Source organism: Megascapheus bottae, chromosome 10 (assembly GCF_031878675.1).
Source record: "Megascapheus bottae isolate mThoBot1 chromosome 10, mThoBot2.hap1, whole genome shotgun sequence".
Classification (NCBI taxonomy): Eukaryota; Metazoa; Chordata; class Mammalia; order Rodentia; family Geomyidae; genus Megascapheus; species Megascapheus bottae.
In genome coordinates this window covers 8,311,698-8,327,787 of record NC_143518.1, presented here as the reverse complement: position 1 = coordinate 8,327,787, position 16,090 = coordinate 8,311,698, and the positions used below count along the sequence as shown (strand labels likewise).

The 16,090-nt window shown below is 45.0% G+C and overlaps 1 protein-coding gene and 1 long non-coding RNA gene across 3 annotated transcripts in view; one reads left to right on the top strand and one right to left on the bottom strand.

Moving 5' to 3' along the window:
• Nucleotides 1-15,367, top strand: part of Snap47 (synaptosome associated protein 47) — a 41,596-nt gene extending 26,229 nt beyond the window's left edge. For both annotated transcript variants that reach the window (XM_090340155.1, XM_090340156.1), the window contains one exon: nt 14,641-15,367. In XM_090340155.1, coding sequence (XP_090196281.1) covers nt 14,641-14,787 — 147 coding nt within the window. In that variant the 3' untranslated portion in view covers nt 14,788-15,367. The remainder of the gene's footprint in view (nt 1-14,640) is intronic.
• Nucleotides 10,611-14,163, bottom strand: LOC150057413 (uncharacterized). The gene is made up of 3 exons (XR_016536824.1): nt 14,076-14,163; nt 13,302-13,572; nt 10,611-11,030 (listed from the first exon to the last, which is right to left on the bottom strand). It is a non-coding gene; the product is annotated as an uncharacterized LOC150057413 (long non-coding RNA).
• Nucleotides 15,368-16,090: the final 723 nt, after the last annotated feature.

Genomic DNA, 16,090 nt, shown 5'->3' with positions numbered 1-16,090 from the left:
CACATGCTCCTGTACATGTGTAGTATGCACTGGGCATGTACTTGCATGGGGGTAAGTGTGCTTTGGACATGTATGTGTGCTGCCGCATGTGTATGTACAGTGGAGTATGTGTTGGCATACTCAGTTCCCTCTCATTCTCAGCTTTGGTTTCTAAAGAGGCTTACAACATTTCCCTAGGAAATCGAAATATTAGATACACAGACTTTTAATCTGTCTTCCTGCGGTATTGCTGGATGGGATGTTTTTGTTTTTAGTTTCTATGTAGCACCTTATCATTGTATCATTTCTCCTGCAGATATTTCAGTATGTTTAACAGATAAGAGCTGTGTATAAGCTGGACATAAAAGTATACCCCTGTAATCTCAGCAGTCTATAATTCTAGCACTCGGGAGGCTAGGAGAACCAAGGCTTGGAAGCTGGCTTGGGTTACATAGTGAGACCCTCTCAAAAACACAAAGATCAAAGATAAAAGCTATTAAAAAAATAACCTCAATACCATTCTTACTTTGAAAAAAGAAAAGTAATTCCTCCACATGAAGTTTTGAGTAAGCATTTACACTTGTCCAGTTGTGCTATTAAAATGAACTCATACTGCCTCTCCTGCCCAGGACCTGCGTTGGTGCTGAGTACTAGGGAATGTGCAGCAGCCCATCCCCACCCCTCAGCAGATGGACCCTGGTGCTCTGTCAGACCAAGAGTGTGTAGGAGACTACTCACTACCATCGAACAATCTGTTAAGCCTGTTTTTAAAACACTTTATTGGGCCGGGAGCATAGCCTAGTGTTAGAGCGCATGAAGCCCTTGGTTCTATTCCTCGGTACCACATACACAGAAAAAGCCAAAAGTAGTGCTATGGCTCAGGTGGTAAGAGTGCTAGCCTTAAGCAAAAAGTGTCCAAGGACAGTGCCCAGGCCCTGAGTTGAAGCTCCAGGTCTGGCAGAAAAAACAAAAAAAAATTCTTGGGTGAGGTTGAACTCAGCACCTTGAATTATTACTTGGCTCTTTTGCTCAAGGCTGGCATTCTACCCCTTGAGGCATACCTCTCTTTCAGCTTTTTTTTTAACTGATTATTGGAGATACGAATCTCAATCTACCTAAACTGGCTTTGAACTGTGATTCTCAGAGCTAACCTCCTAAATAGTTATGATTCTATGCGTAAGCCACCAGCACCTAGTGTTGATTTACAAGGTAAGTGTTCATATAACCATAAACTTCTTAGAGCTCAGTTCTTTCTTCTTTGAGGAAGAATAGCTTTCATCTTTTGTATTGTATAGTTTGACCATGAGTCTCTGTCCCTTTCTTTCTCCTTGTGATCTAGTGGTCATTTTCAGGCATTACACACACTCACTGCTGGCCAGCTATGATGGGCACAGTCTACAGGTCTCAGCCACTGACTCCAGGGCTCACTGAGTGTCATCTTGTTGGATTGTCCCTGAGCTCTCACTCTTCTGAGAGTCTCCAAGAGCACATGGATCATGGGTGGTAAAGTCTGAGGGTGCCCCATACCGTTGTGTTAGTGGCTGTGTTCCATAGTTGTCTTTAGGCTGAAAGAGGAACCGCACTCATGGATGAAAAAGTGGGAACTTTATCAGTTAAGTGAAAATATTGTTTCATAGGCCTTTTCCTATTTCCAAGTATCCAATGGCTAGCCTGTGCCATAGGCCTGCCCTTTGCCCCCAAATGGGATGGGATGGATGAGATGTCAGGATGCTCACACACACACACACACACACACATACACACACACACACACACACACACACACACACACACACAGAGCTGAGGATAGGATAGGGTACCTCAGTGACTGTAGCTGAATCCATGGTGCTGGGGCAGTCCATGCTAGAAACAATGATACCATGTGTCAAGGTCACGGTGTGGAGATGGCCAGGTTGGTGGTGCAGAGTGTCTGATGCAGAGTGGGCCCCAGGGGGAGTTGAGCCCTGCCTGCTGGTCAGCTTTACACAAAATGTTCCTCCTCCTTCTCCTCCTCATCCTCATCCTTTTCCTCCTTTTTTTTTTTTTTTTTTTTTTTTTTTGGCAGTCCTTGGTATTGAACTCAGGGCCTGAGCACTGTCCTTGAGCTCTCAAGGCTAGAGCTCTGCCACTCGAGCCACAGCACCACTTCCAACTTTTTTTATGTATGTGGTACTGAGGAATCGAACTTGGGTCTTCTTGCATCCTAGGCAAGCACTCTACCACTAAGCCAAACTCCTGACCACAAAAGGTTCCTTTTAAAATAAAAACACGTGTTTCATATTTAAAAAAGAATTCTTAACTATACAGCTGAAGCTCGGGCATAAGTAGGAATGAGTTAAATTTTCTGGAGAAAACAAAAATGCACGAAATCCTCCTCCATCCAGCTGTGGTTTTGGTTGCAGATGCTATTGAAGCCATTATGTTGAGACGTGTCCTGATGATTTAAATTGCAGTTGAGGGTGCTGCGGGGAGGTAGCCAAGATCGCATGGGGATGGGAGTGGGCTGTGTGAGTACGTGGTCTGCGGCCAATAGCTGTCGCGTCACTGTGGCTGGGGGAGGAAGAACCCAGGAGGCCACATGGGAGCTGGTTCCCTGGTGGATTTGGCAGAGCCCCTCTGCTGGCCCACAGTGTCTTCTCCTCCCTAGAACTGCGGCTGCGCTCACTTTATCAGATCTGTGGATGCCACGTTGTCCATATGGGAGTCTGAGGATTAAAAAGCAAAAGAATGCAATTGGTTGTCCCTAAAGTTGGGTGTGTGGGGTCCATGCAATGTCCCTTCATCTCCATCTTTTTATCCTGTCCTGTGTTTGGAAGTTCTTCACCCAACTTCTGCTTCCAATGAGAACCACCCAGAGGCTACCAAGCAGTTGGGACTTGATGGTTGGTTGGCTAGAGGATGTGATTGGTCTTAGAGACACCCTGTGGCAGAGAAAGGACACTGCTGTGTATGAGATCCTTGTGTTGTGGTGAGAAGGGTGTGCGGAGGCTCCTCTCAGGATGACACCTGCTGTACTTGATGCTGCCATAAACAAGAGCAACACTGAGTGCTGGTAGCTTACACATGAAATCCTAGCTACTCAGGAAGATAAGATCTGAGTGAGGATTATGGTTTGAAGCCAGCCTGGGCAGAAAAGTCTGTATAACTCATTTCCAGTTAACCAGTAAAAAGCCAGAAGTGAAGCTGCTTAAGTGATGGAGTGGGAAAGTTAAGGGGAGCTAAGGGACAGTGTCCAAGCCTTGAGTTCAAGCCCTACCACACACACACACACACACACACACACACACACACACACACACACACACACAATGCATAGAAAGGAAAAGGGACCAATTTGGTTAAGTCAGCGCAAGAAAACAGTTCAGTGGGCAGTATAGGTTGTGGTGATTTGGAATGTGGGGAGGAGGAAGTGGTGACTGCCCAAAGGCTCACAGGGCCTGAGTAGCTGAGCGCCCACTAGAGATACAGGTGTTTCTGTCTAAATGTTTGCATCTGGGGAAGCCATATGCATGCTCTACCAACTCCAGTCCCACACATGTGTACCCTGACATTTAATTGGAATTTGGGACTCTCTGTTGGCTATGGAATAGTGTGTGTGTGTGTGTGTGTGTGTGTGTGTGCGCGCGCGTGCACGCACACGTGTGCACGTATGCACGTGCGCACGCTAAACCTGGAATTTGAATTCAGTGTGTGTGTGTGTGTCTGTGCTATTGTACAAGCATGCGCTTGTGTATACTAAACCTGGGATTTGAACTCAGGGCCTGAGCACTATTCCTGAGCTTCTTTTGCTCAAGGCCAGCACTTGTGCTACAACACCACTTCTGGATTTTTCTATGTATGTGGTGCCGAGGAATCGAACCCAAGGGCTTCATGCATGCAAGCCAAGCACTCTACTATTGTGCCACACTCCCAGCTCTATTTTAACAAATTTTTGTCTTTCCTTGTCTCTGAACTTTTATTTTGTAAAACTATAGAACATGTTTCCTTCTCCCTGGCCTAATCTAGTCCCCAGGTTTAAACTTGTTTCAGTCCATCTGTGTCCTCACCCTGCTAGAAAGTATCATTCAGTCTCTTCTGTAGTACCTTATCTATATAAGATGATCACAATCTCATCTCTTGTTAGAGCCTGAGATGAGCATGAGGATTGATTTGGCCCTACATACACACACTCACGTACACACACACACACACACACACACACACACACACACACACACACGTGCACGCACGCACATATAGTCCACTTAGAGAACCCACAAGCTTGTTTTTCTGTGTGACTGTTGGTGCAAACTTCAAGAGCGCTGCATGGCCAGTCAGTGTGGGAAGGAACTATATGATCCCTGTTAGCAGGCCTAGCAACCAGACTGTTCACCTTGACAGAAGGCTGTATAAAAGTGTCTGCTCTGCTCAGCTGGCAGAGTTTAGGCTCTGGACTATGAGCAGTTTGGAGTCATGGGGATGCAGGTTGTGTGACTCGGCACAGTTCGGAATTTTGTCATTTCATGCTGCCTGTGCTAGCTACTGAACACTTTGAACCATCCATTTCCTTATTATTTTTTTATAGGTCATGGGGCTTGAACTTGGCCTGGATGTTGTCCCTGAGCTCTTCAGCTCAAGGCTACCACCCTATCCTTGAGCCAAGCCCCACTTCCTGATTTGTAAAAGTTAATTGTGCCCAGGCTGGCTTTGACACTTGATCCCCAAATCTGAAACTCCTGAGTAGCTAGAATTACAGGCGTGAGCCACCATTCCCGGCTCCTTATTATAGTACAGTCAAGACATGGATTTGTGGAGCAGGAGGGTTTCTAAACTGTTTTTATTTGTAACTTTTGATTCCAGTGTGGATTTTAGTGATGTGTTAAACCATGTCTTTCAGTCACGGATTGAGCATCACAGATCCAAAAACATAAAAGGTTCCAAGATCTAAATCTCTTTTAGCAAGGACATGATGCCAAAGTAGAATGCTTGCTATCATAGGACAGGTCACAGTCACAACACAGGTGTACTGAGATATATGGTATATGATCCTTTTGGGCACTGTGTAAGGTGTATATAAAACGGAAGTAAACTTTGATTTACATTTAGATTTCATCATGAAATATTGCATTATGTGTATGGAAATAGTCTAAAATCTGAAAGCCTTTTGCTCTTGTGCTCATTTTGGGTAAGACTTCATTGTATAGAAATTCTTTATATCTTTATATATGTGTGTATGTGCATGCATGTGTATGTGGATGCTGGTTCTAAGAATGGAACTTGGGGCCTAGGTACTCTAATCTTTGGTTCAAGGCTAGTACTTTACCATTTGAACTACAACTCCACTTCCATAAAAAAAAAATTCTTTATAATACCACAGACACATAAAATTCAGTTCTGATGTTAATCCGTCTTTCATTTTGCCTACCTATTTTTTCTTGTTAGTGCTCTTGTCAAATCCAAAGTCATAATGATTGACTCCTAGGTTTTCTAAGAGTTCTAGACTTTTAGCTTTTGCTTAGATTGGTAGTCCATTTTGAGTTCATTTTTTATATAGAATGAGATGGGTTTCAACTTCATTGTTTTGCCATGTGGAAATCTACTTGTCCCTTCCAGCCACTCTTTCCCCCATTAGGTAATATTGATGCCATGAACTTCAGAGGTATAACTTTATTTCTGTTTTTTCTCTTTATTCTGTTTTATTTGTCCAATATTGGTGATTTTTGATGATTACGGCTCTATAGTAAGCTTTGAGATTGGGAAGGGTAAGTCTCTTAACCTCACTATTCTATTTCCAAATTGCATGGCTCTTCTGGAACCCTTACAGTTTCATAGAAATTTGTCTCAGCCTTTCAATTTCATTTTAGAAACTGCAATTGGAATTTGGTTATGACTTCACTGAGTCTAGCTCTCTCTAGGAGGTTACAGTTACCAGCATGATGTCTCCCAACCCAGGCATATTGGATGTTGTTCTGCTTGTTTGGGCCTGTAACTTCATTCAACAATGTTTTGTCATTTGCAGGGTTCATGCCTTTCACCTCTTTGCATAAGCTCTGCAGTGTAATTGTATGCTATTGTATGTTTAATTTCTCAATATCCTTTTCTGCTTCTTTACTGCTATATGGAAACAGCTGATTATTGTTGTGTTAGGCCTGCAACTATCCTGAGCTCGTGGATCAGTTCTGACCAGATAACATCTTCTGCACACACAGACCATTTCACTGAGTCCTTTCTACCATGGTTGCCCTCTTGGTTGCACTCGCTTCTGTGGTGCCAGTACCCTGGCAGACATTGGCACCTCCTCTCACCTAGGTACTGATCGTGGGGAAAGCTGTGCTAGCTGTTGCTTCTCATGAACAGCCCTTGGCCACAGTGAAGAAGTTCCTGCTATTTTCTAGGTATTTCATGAGGAAGGGCTGTGGGCTTTGGAGATGTCTTTTGTACATCAGTGGAAATGACCCTGTGGCTTTTCTCCTTGGGCTAGCAGTGTGGGTCCTTCCAGTTCTTCCAAGTCAAACCCCTTGCATTCGAGGGTTAGACCCACATGGATTTAGCATGATTATTATGCTGTGGTTTTTATCTCAAAGAATTTACTAATTTCCTTCCATTCATTGTAAGAAAATGGTGTTTAATTTCTACATACTTGTGAATGTTATAGATTTCCATATTTCTAACCACATCTTGATTCCACTGTGGTCAAAGAAAATACTTCCTACTATTTCATACTTCCATTGCCTGGCATTGGATATGGGCTGGAGAAAAATCTGTACTGAACCATACTAAGCAGTTTGTGGATCTGCCTCTGTATTATGAAATGTAGGCTTGGTTTTGGTCCTATTTCCTGCCATACAGTTCTTAAATTCTGGTAATCTCTGCAGAAATGTGTCTTTTAATCAGCCATGTCTTCTTAATGAAGCCTTCATAAAGATCTCAAAGGACATATTCAGAGAACTTCTAGGTACCTGAACTGGTAGGAGCTCCTGGAGGAAACTGCTCAGGTGGGCGAGGCAGTTCAGATGCTTCGCCATTTCTTCATGTGCATTCTTTGTAATATCCTTTATGATAGATGAGTAAATAGGTAGTGTTTCCCTAATCTGTAAGTAATTCTATTAAGGAGAAGTCCTAGAATCCAGGAATTTTATGTTTATTTGCCAGTCCTGGGGCTTGAACTCAGGGCCTAAGCAGTGTTCTTGGGCTTTTTCAAGGCTAGAGCTCTACCACTTGAGCCATAGCACCACTTCCAACTTTTTCTGTGTATGTGGAACCAAGGAATCGAACCTAAGTCTTTGTGTATGCTAGGCAAGCACTCTATCACTAGGCCAAATTCCTGGCCCTCAAATCCTGGATTTTATACCTGGTCCTGGTCTGTCAGAGCACAGGGAGATAAGCATAGGCTTGTGACTGGCGTCTGAACTGAACCTTTATCCCTTTGGAGTCTGCTGTAGGACTGACTGCTTGGTGCTGGGAGATATCAAGGCCCATACCCATAGACTGCTATTTTGGGATTGTGTTCTAAATATCTTTCTTAGGTCCAGTAGATTTGTGCTTTGTTCGTCTCTGTCCCCTTGTTTGTATTCTGTCTAGATGTTCTGTCTGCTATTAACTCTGTGTTTGTGTGTGTGTGTACACATGTATGTGTGCTAGGCCTAGGGCTTGAACTTAGGGTCTGGGTGCTATCTCTCAGCTTTTGCTTTTTTTGCTCAAGACTATCACTCTGAGTCATTTCCTGCTTTTTGCTGGTTAATTGAAGACATCACACGGCCTTTCCTGCCCAGGCTGGCTTCACAGATCTTGGCCTCCTAGAGAGCTATGATTACAGGTGTGAGCCAGCAGCCCCCACCCTGCTTATAACTTTTAGAGATAGGCAGCAAGTGTTATGCACTTTTTGGTTTAGACTGGGAAGTAGGTCTTGGATTTGTGGTGTTGTTGGGTTGCATTCTATGAGAGAAGATGAAGCCATTGGCTGTGGGTGGGTCCTGACAGCACATGTCTGTCTGTTTATCTTGTGTGCAGAGTGAACGCAGTATGTCTTGAGATGGTAGATACATATATATAGATGCTCTCCTTAGTCTTATGACTCAGCCTCTAACACGTGGCTTGCTGCTGTCCCCTTGACACATGACAGAGGCCTGCCTGAGGTATAAACCTGTGCTAGCAAAGCTGTGGCAAGTGCCCACATATTAGTTGAGGGTCTAGTAAACCTGGAGTAAGACTAGTCATCTACCAGTACAACTAGCTGCCAAATGTAGCTCAAGGCTCACAGGTCCCTGAAGGCCTGAGTTCAGCTACTTTGCTGTCTCTAAGTCTGTCAGAAATAGCACAAGCCAACCCTGCCACTCCATGGCATGTGGGGGATCCTGAGTGGGGACCCTCGAGCCCACCCTCCTTCCAGCCTCACTTGGAGGGGCAGGAATGCAGCCTCTGAGACGTGACACGGGTGGTCTGAGAGTGCCGCATGTGACAGATTGCAGCCAACCATGTTTCTGCAGCCCCCAGGGCTTTGCTGTGGCGAAAGCCAACTTTCCTCTCTTTACCTTCCCCACAGTATATTAATGGCCCCAACTGGTAGAACTATTTGGAGTTGTAGACAGTTTGATTTATCCCAGCTCTGTTCTTAAATGGTTGCTAATTTCTCACTGCAAGAAAATTCACAGTTTCTGGGTGAGTCAGCATAAGAACAGTGGAGGCTTCCAAGCTAGCTAACACTAACCTCACTGTAGGCACTTAGGACTCACATGCTCTTACCTGAGTCCTCGGGTAACGGTAGAACCAAATGTCTGTTTCAGTTTCTATGGAAGACAGCAGCTTGGGGGTTGTAGTGTGTTTGGAGGCACAGAGCGCATCACCAGAGCTGGCAGGATGGGGCTCAGCCTTGCCACTTGGTGTTGCATGCACACACTCAGACGTGTTTTGGTAAGTAGACCTGTGTAACCTCAGTGAGCCACATCCTCTCTTTCTAGACAAAATGGAAATGGCTAAAAGCCTAATACACTCTCTCCGTTTTCACTCTTGTGATGCCTCTTGCGTGATGTTACAGTCAGCCCAGACAGTGTTAATAACTCTTGTTCTAAATCCAGGCAGCTTTGTACAATAGAGCAGCCAGCATGTATCACTGAGCCATACACATTTTGTTCCGGAGCATCTCTGGGATACAAGAGCTGGCAAAGCCAGCAAAGCCTCGAGGATTTTGGCTCCTCTAGGAAAGCCTTAGAAAAGTATCTGTCCTCAGGACAACTGCTTGCCCCCTGTATTTGCCTTCTTCCCTGAGCTTGTTCAAGTTTCCGTGTCCTGGCTGGTCTCTGCCCAGTCACCCAGGCCCTTCCCTTTCCTTTCTGTAGACTCTGAGATAACATGACGACCTGCTCGTAGACAGCAGTGCTTGCTGCCTGTCACTGCACAGACATCATGACTGCTGAGCCAGGGCACCCCAGATATTCCTCCCCTCGTACACTTGTGTGTTTCTGTGTCTTGCTTATGTTTCGTTCTCCTAAAACTCAAAGCACTTTGAGTCAGGTAACCTCCACATGGGGAAAACAGCCTAGTGACTGCATTTACTCATTAGTGTTGTAGGGACTTGGGGATGCATCCGTTTGGAGCTTGGTCTTTGACACACAGCCAGAGAGGGCTCATCAGAGAGGTCCCTGGGTAGTTCAGAGGCTGGCGGCATTATGCACTGATGACTAGACAGCTTGTCATCCTGGGCCACAGGGGGAACAACTGTTTTTAAGGTTTGGCCAGACTTCATGAGCTCCATTCTTTCCATCCTCAGTTGTATGGAATGTGCACGATGCTGTTTAATTACTCCAATCCCTCTCTTAAAGAAAAAAGGCTACCAATATTCTAGAGGTACTATTAGCACTTGGAAGGTTAACTCGGTAATTTTCTTTGTCTGCACACTTAGTAGCTATAAAGGATCTTTTCAGTTTTTACAGTATTAATTAATTTCAAGTGCATTTTGGCAGGCAGGCCAAGGATCTTAACTGGCTATTTGGAATGAATTCTATTTTTAAGACTTAAAAATGGTGAGACTTTTTCCAAGTCAAAAGTTGAATAGCAACCAGCCTTTATTTTGAGTATTTATACAATAAAATGCCCAAGCTTTCCTAGGTAATCAGCTGCTTTTGGCTGTAGATTGCATGTGCATATTAGGTGAAGGCCAAGGAATGTGTGTATTCTTACTTTTGCCAGAGTCTCACTGTGCACCAAGAAAAGGTAGTTTATCTTGCTTTTGAGGAAGATGGAAATGGAAAGTAGGACACAGAATCTGTCATGGGGTGGTCCTGGGTGGACCAGTGGTCCCATGGCTCTTTGGTCTTGTTTCACATGTGGCCAGTGGTTATCCATTTTTCCTGGTTGACATCCACATAAGAATATTAGGATTTCACCGGGTGTGGTGGCTCACTTCTGTAATCCTAACTACTCTGGAGGCTGAGATCTGAAGATCAAGGTTCAAAGCCAGCCTGGGTACCAAAGGATCTGAAACTCTTATCTCCAATTAGCCTCTAGAAAACAGAAATGGGGCTTGGCTCAAGGATAGGGTGGTAACCTTGGGCTGAAGAGCTCAGGGAAAACACCTAGGCCGAATTCAAGCCCCATGACCCACCAAAAAAAAAAGAATATTAGGATTTCTTTTTAAAAAGGAATAGTATGCATAATCATCATGTTTATTGATTTCCTTGTGAAATACAGCATTTTGTATATAGCTATAGCTATTTCTTTTTTTTGCTTCTTCACATGTGGGTACTTTTCATCACAGTTGAACTTTATGTTTGCCTTTTCATGGAGAGATTTGTGGATGTTCCGGGTTGTTAGGCAGCACACTCTCTGGGCCTTTGTCTCTGGGTGTATATTCACCTTCCTCACATCCTTGGTAGTCCTTGTTCTGGTTTTCAGGAACGTAGGATTTCTCCGAATCCTGGTTCTCCAGCAGTGTTCTAGTCAGTGTTCCAGAATGTTTCATGTCAGGCAGGCTATCCCTCTGCTATAAGCTGGCCCAGCCTGGATCCGGTAGATCTCAAAACTATGGACCAGTGCCCAGCCTTTCTTGACCTTGTAAGCATGTGTTTGCAAATTATCTAAAGTAAAATGTAAAAAGTTCACAAAATCATGTTTTATTAAAAAACTGGGATTCCTTAATTCTTAGCTTTTGTTTGCAATGAATAGCTAGAGAAAAAAACAATAAAACATAACTGTATATACTTCAATCTCATACTTTTGTCCTTACAAAAACATTTTAATATAGTGATAAAAATAAGGCTACACTTGCTGAATATCCCTGTACATTTTGTTTAGGATTGGTTAGGATTTAGGCATATTTGCATAGACAAAATGAGATACCTTAGAGATGGCACTCAAGTCTGGACATGAAGTTAACTCGTCTCATGTACACCTATATACATATACATAGTAAGATGATCTTACTATTTTAGTACATGTTCATTTTGACTACAACCATCCCAGCAGGTCCAGGGTAGAATGTTCCAGTGTAACATCATTTCAGACTTTGGATTTTCGGAATAGGCGTGCCAAACCTACAGTACTAGTGTAAAAGACAATGCCTACTGTCTAACTTTGCTTGCATCCTACATATACCATTGTTGACTAGAACAAAAACAAAAATGATGATTCACAATCTGAGGGAACAAGTTGTAGATGGGACAACAGAACCTACCCATAACCTAATTGGGTCACTGAGGCACCTAAAGTTCTGGAAGGGCAGAGATCCTAACTCTCTGCTTTTGTGCTAAGAAATCATGGAATATAGTTTAGAGCTCTATGGCCCCTAAAAGCATTTCTGTTTTAAACCTGGACATGTGTCCTTTAGGGATGGGAGCAGCCTTAGTCATGTGTAATTGAAAGGACGTAACATCCCTTCAACTAGTTTATGTGAACATAAACTAAGATAGATTGTATAGGGTACCATCACTAAAATGTTATTTGGCAGGTAGCCATAAATTTCGATAAAATTTCATACTGATTGACAGGACCTCAACATTGCAGAGAAGAACTGCCAGAGGCTGTGTGTGGCCTGACCACAGGAGGAAGTGGTGCTTGTCTCAGGACAGCACATGATAGGCAGGTAGGTGGCAATGGCTATTCCTGGCAGATGACCTTCCGACTATCCCAGGTATATGAGAAAGTAGTGATTGACCAGAGCAAGTAGCCAGGAGGCCACAGATCTCCTGTGGCAGTGGGTGGGATTCATTTTTCTTTTTTACTACACTGTCTGGGCATCTGCCATGTGAGGTCATAGGAATAGATGGAAAAGACCTACTGTATGAAGTCATCCAGCCCATCCCCCAGAGCCGGCTGACCCCACAGTATACTTTCCAGAGCTCCAGCCAGCTTCTAAGTAATGACTCAACAGATGGAGTTTCCACTGTGTCCCAGAGAGAGCAGGAAAGCTGGTGTGTATAGGACAGCCGCCTGCACTCCACAGCGCTGGCATCTCGTGATGACGGTCCCAGCATGGGGAAAGACGGCTGTCTCTGGGTTCTCTGTGCTCCGGAGTGGCCTTGGCCCTCATCACCTCTCATCCGTGCGCCCTTGTACACACAGGTGGGGCTGGCTTCTCTGGCACCTGGAGGCTCCATCATGAAGAGTCCTCTTTAGTTCATATGCTGGTCACGTGTACCTCACCATCTGGGGAAGGAATTGGGCCATGTTTTTCTGGGCTCCTCCCAACTCTTGTTGAGACAGAGAGTAAAAAGTCAAGATCCCCCTGTTGGGTGGGAGCCTGGCCTGTAAGCAAACGTCTTCTTGATTCTAGAATGGAGAGCCTGACATTGGACTGCAGGAGATCTTTGAAATCACCTGCCTGGTAACAGCAGGCTCATTCCACCTGAGGCACCTCTAGCTCAGTTCAGGCCCCTGCAAGATGTCGCATTTTGCACAAGTAACCTAAGAGGAGATCTTAGGGGATAATGCATGATTACTACATGGGCTAGGTGACGTACCGCCACCAGAGCTGATGGCTCCTTCTGAGGACCAAGGGTCCTCAACTTGTCATGACCTCACTCCCTCACTTTCAGGCAGTCTGAAGCTCCCTAGAAGAGGGTGTTCACATTTATCGCAAGTGGTTGTCATTATTTCTTTTACCATTTTTTCCTTTTTGTTGTCAGGCTGAGCATATTAAAAATTTAAACCCAAGCTTCGTGAGCATGCAGTTAAACTAACACCCCACAATGTGATGAGTCTCCACAGAATTGCAATAAAATGAAACGACATCAAGTATGATGTGAGTCACAGACATGGGTGGGTGGAGAGCCGAGGGGAGCTGGGCCTCAGCCGGGCCTGGCTTTCAGTGCCTGGGTATGCATGCTCAGCAGCCTCGGACCCATACCCACCTGTCCCTGGGCCTTCAGTGTTCTCTGTGCCTCTCTCCAGTGGGTCAGCGTGGCCAGGTCCTCATGCTTCTCTGCCAGGCTTTTATGCCCATTTCCTGAATCCAGTGGCTCATAGGCAGTGTGACTTCAGGCTGGAGCTATTTCCTGAGAGGCATGCTGTGCGGCAGTTCCACTATTACACAAGTGTCAGAGTGGCTTACACTCATGTAGATATTGTAGCATCATCACTGGAGTGGCTCAAAACATCCAAGAGACGTGGTAAGTAGAGGTTCTGCAATGTGATATGGCACATTGATAAGCTTTTATTTATTTTTTATTGTTGGGATAATGTATAGAGGGGTTAGTCACATTCGACAGGCAATAGGTGCTTTACTTCTCACACATTGATAGCCCTTCTTATGTTTTTATCCCCATTTCTGGCCCCCCACCCCCTCCCAATCATCTTGGTTTCCCCCCTTCCCTTCCCTGTTTCAAACATACATATACCATGTAACAAAGTCAGATACAATAACAACATGAAATAAACCAGAAGGGCAAAAAAAGGGCAGAGAAATCACATAGTAGTACATTAAGAACAACAATCACACAAGATAAAGCTCTTGTTTCCATATCCCAGAGTTCACTTCATTTAGTCTCATATGACCTTATGTACATATGTTTTGAACTATTGTGATCCTCTGCTAGGAAAGTCCTAGATGATAAGCTCTTTTATAAGCATGGAACAACTATAAATCATGTGACACAGAGTATTCATGAGCAATAACAATCACTTACCACCCTTGAGTGTTTCCTACTGCACATGATAGCTCTGCTTTATAAAGCTGGCAGCACAGTGGGTCTGTTGACAACAGTGTCACCAGAGACATGGGAGGCTACACTGTGCTGTGACATTATGACATCACTAGCTGATTGGAGTTTTCCAGTTCCCTTGTCATCTATGGAATCACCATTCTACCTGAAGCACGTTGAGAGTGGTGACCCTGCTATGTGGCATGTGCCGGCCTGTTTGGAGGTGATACCTGATAGACTCTTATCGGATAGCCCTATTTTCCTGTTTAATCTTGTTGCTCCCCCATCCATGTGGGTGCAGCAGGTAATGTACAGATGGCACAGGAACTCCACATACCCATATGAAGTCATTCCCAGCTCCCAGGTTGCTGGGAGGCAGCAGCCTCCTAAGACTACCGGGTCAGTCTTTGGGTGTGAAAGCCAAGCCCAGATGTTGGCTCTGTCCTCGTGGCTTAGAAGACCATCCCCCTTGTCATAGCAGGCTTCTGGGTGCTGTAAAAATGATGGTGGGAATAGGACAAGTTAGATTGTCATTTGTGCTTCTCCCCAGATCCTGAGCAAGCTGAAAGGACTGGCACTGGAGGCTGAGACAGAGCTGGAGAGGCAGGATGAGGCCTTGGATGGCATCACGGCAGCCGTGGATCAGACCACCTTGACTGTGGACAAACATAACCGGCGCATGAGAAAGCTCATCTAGAAAGAGAGGAACCACGGAGCTGCCACTTCTGGTCCAGCTCTCTGGGGTTGCTGTTTGCAGCCTCCATATACCCTTTGTATGGGCCTGGACAGCTGCTGTGGAAATGGGGAGCCCACACCTCTCAGGATGGACCACCTAGAGCACTGCTCAAGTGAAGGGTCTCCTTTCCAGGAGGGTCCTGCACCATGTGGGTGAAGCCGTCTGAGGTCAAGGGTGGCCACACAGCCAGGTCCAGGTCCAAGACATTCATCTGTGCCATACCTGGCCCTGGCCGACTGTGTAGCATGACTGTGGTCACATTTTTGTCTTCCTTTAGAAGTAGGAGACAGTCCAACCCTATCCTGTCTGAGGCTCCTAGGCATGCTGTACCAACAACACACCCTCTCCTCCTGCTCGGAGCCTCTGCTACACACCGCCACTTGCATCTTGCTCCTCTTTCTTCGGTGGTGAGCCATGTTCTTTCTGCATGCTTGGACATTTACCTTGACAAGCTCTGCAAAACAACTCAGCAGTGCTATCAGCAGAAGGTTGATCTCTGATTCTGCTGCTATCCAGAAATAAAAGGGAAGTTTAGATTTTAGCTTCTGGAGCTGTGTCTTGCTGCTTCTCTGTGCTCGCTCGTGTACTTTCAGTGAGTGAGTTCTGCACTGCTGGGAGAGCCCACACAGGGAGGACTGAGCGTTCCACAAGTTCCCACACAACAGGCCTTTGTGACTCTCATGTGTATTTAAGACATGCGATGTCTGTGTCTGTGAGGGTCAGTGATAATCCAGTGCAGTTCTGCAGTGTGTAATGATCGGGTTGGGAACCAGTGTTCCCTAAAGTATGGGATCTGCACACTGACGCCATCCACCACACAGCAGAGCACTAGATCTAGTCCTGCTAGCTGTATTTTGGCTCCTACTATCCAGTCCCCATCGTCTGCCCTCTTCTCCCAGCTTCTGCTAACACCAGTCTGCTCCACTCCTATGAAATTTCCTTCCACATAGGCCCATTTCCAACTGGCTCTTTTTAGTTGGCATGACATCCTCCAGGTTTATCCGTGTTGCTGCAAAGGATAAGATTTTATTATTGCTGAGTATGTCTATTGTATATACATTTTTTTGAGATGCTGGGATTTGAGGTTTTTAAGTGTTCTATCACTGAACTTGTTCAGTGATACAAAGCTGGATGCTGGTGGCTCACGCCTATAATCTGAGCTACTCAGGAGGCTGAGAGTTGAGGATCATGGTTCAAAGCCAGCCTGAACTTGAAAGTTTCTGAGACTCTTATCTCCAATTAACCAACAAAAAAGCAGAAGTGG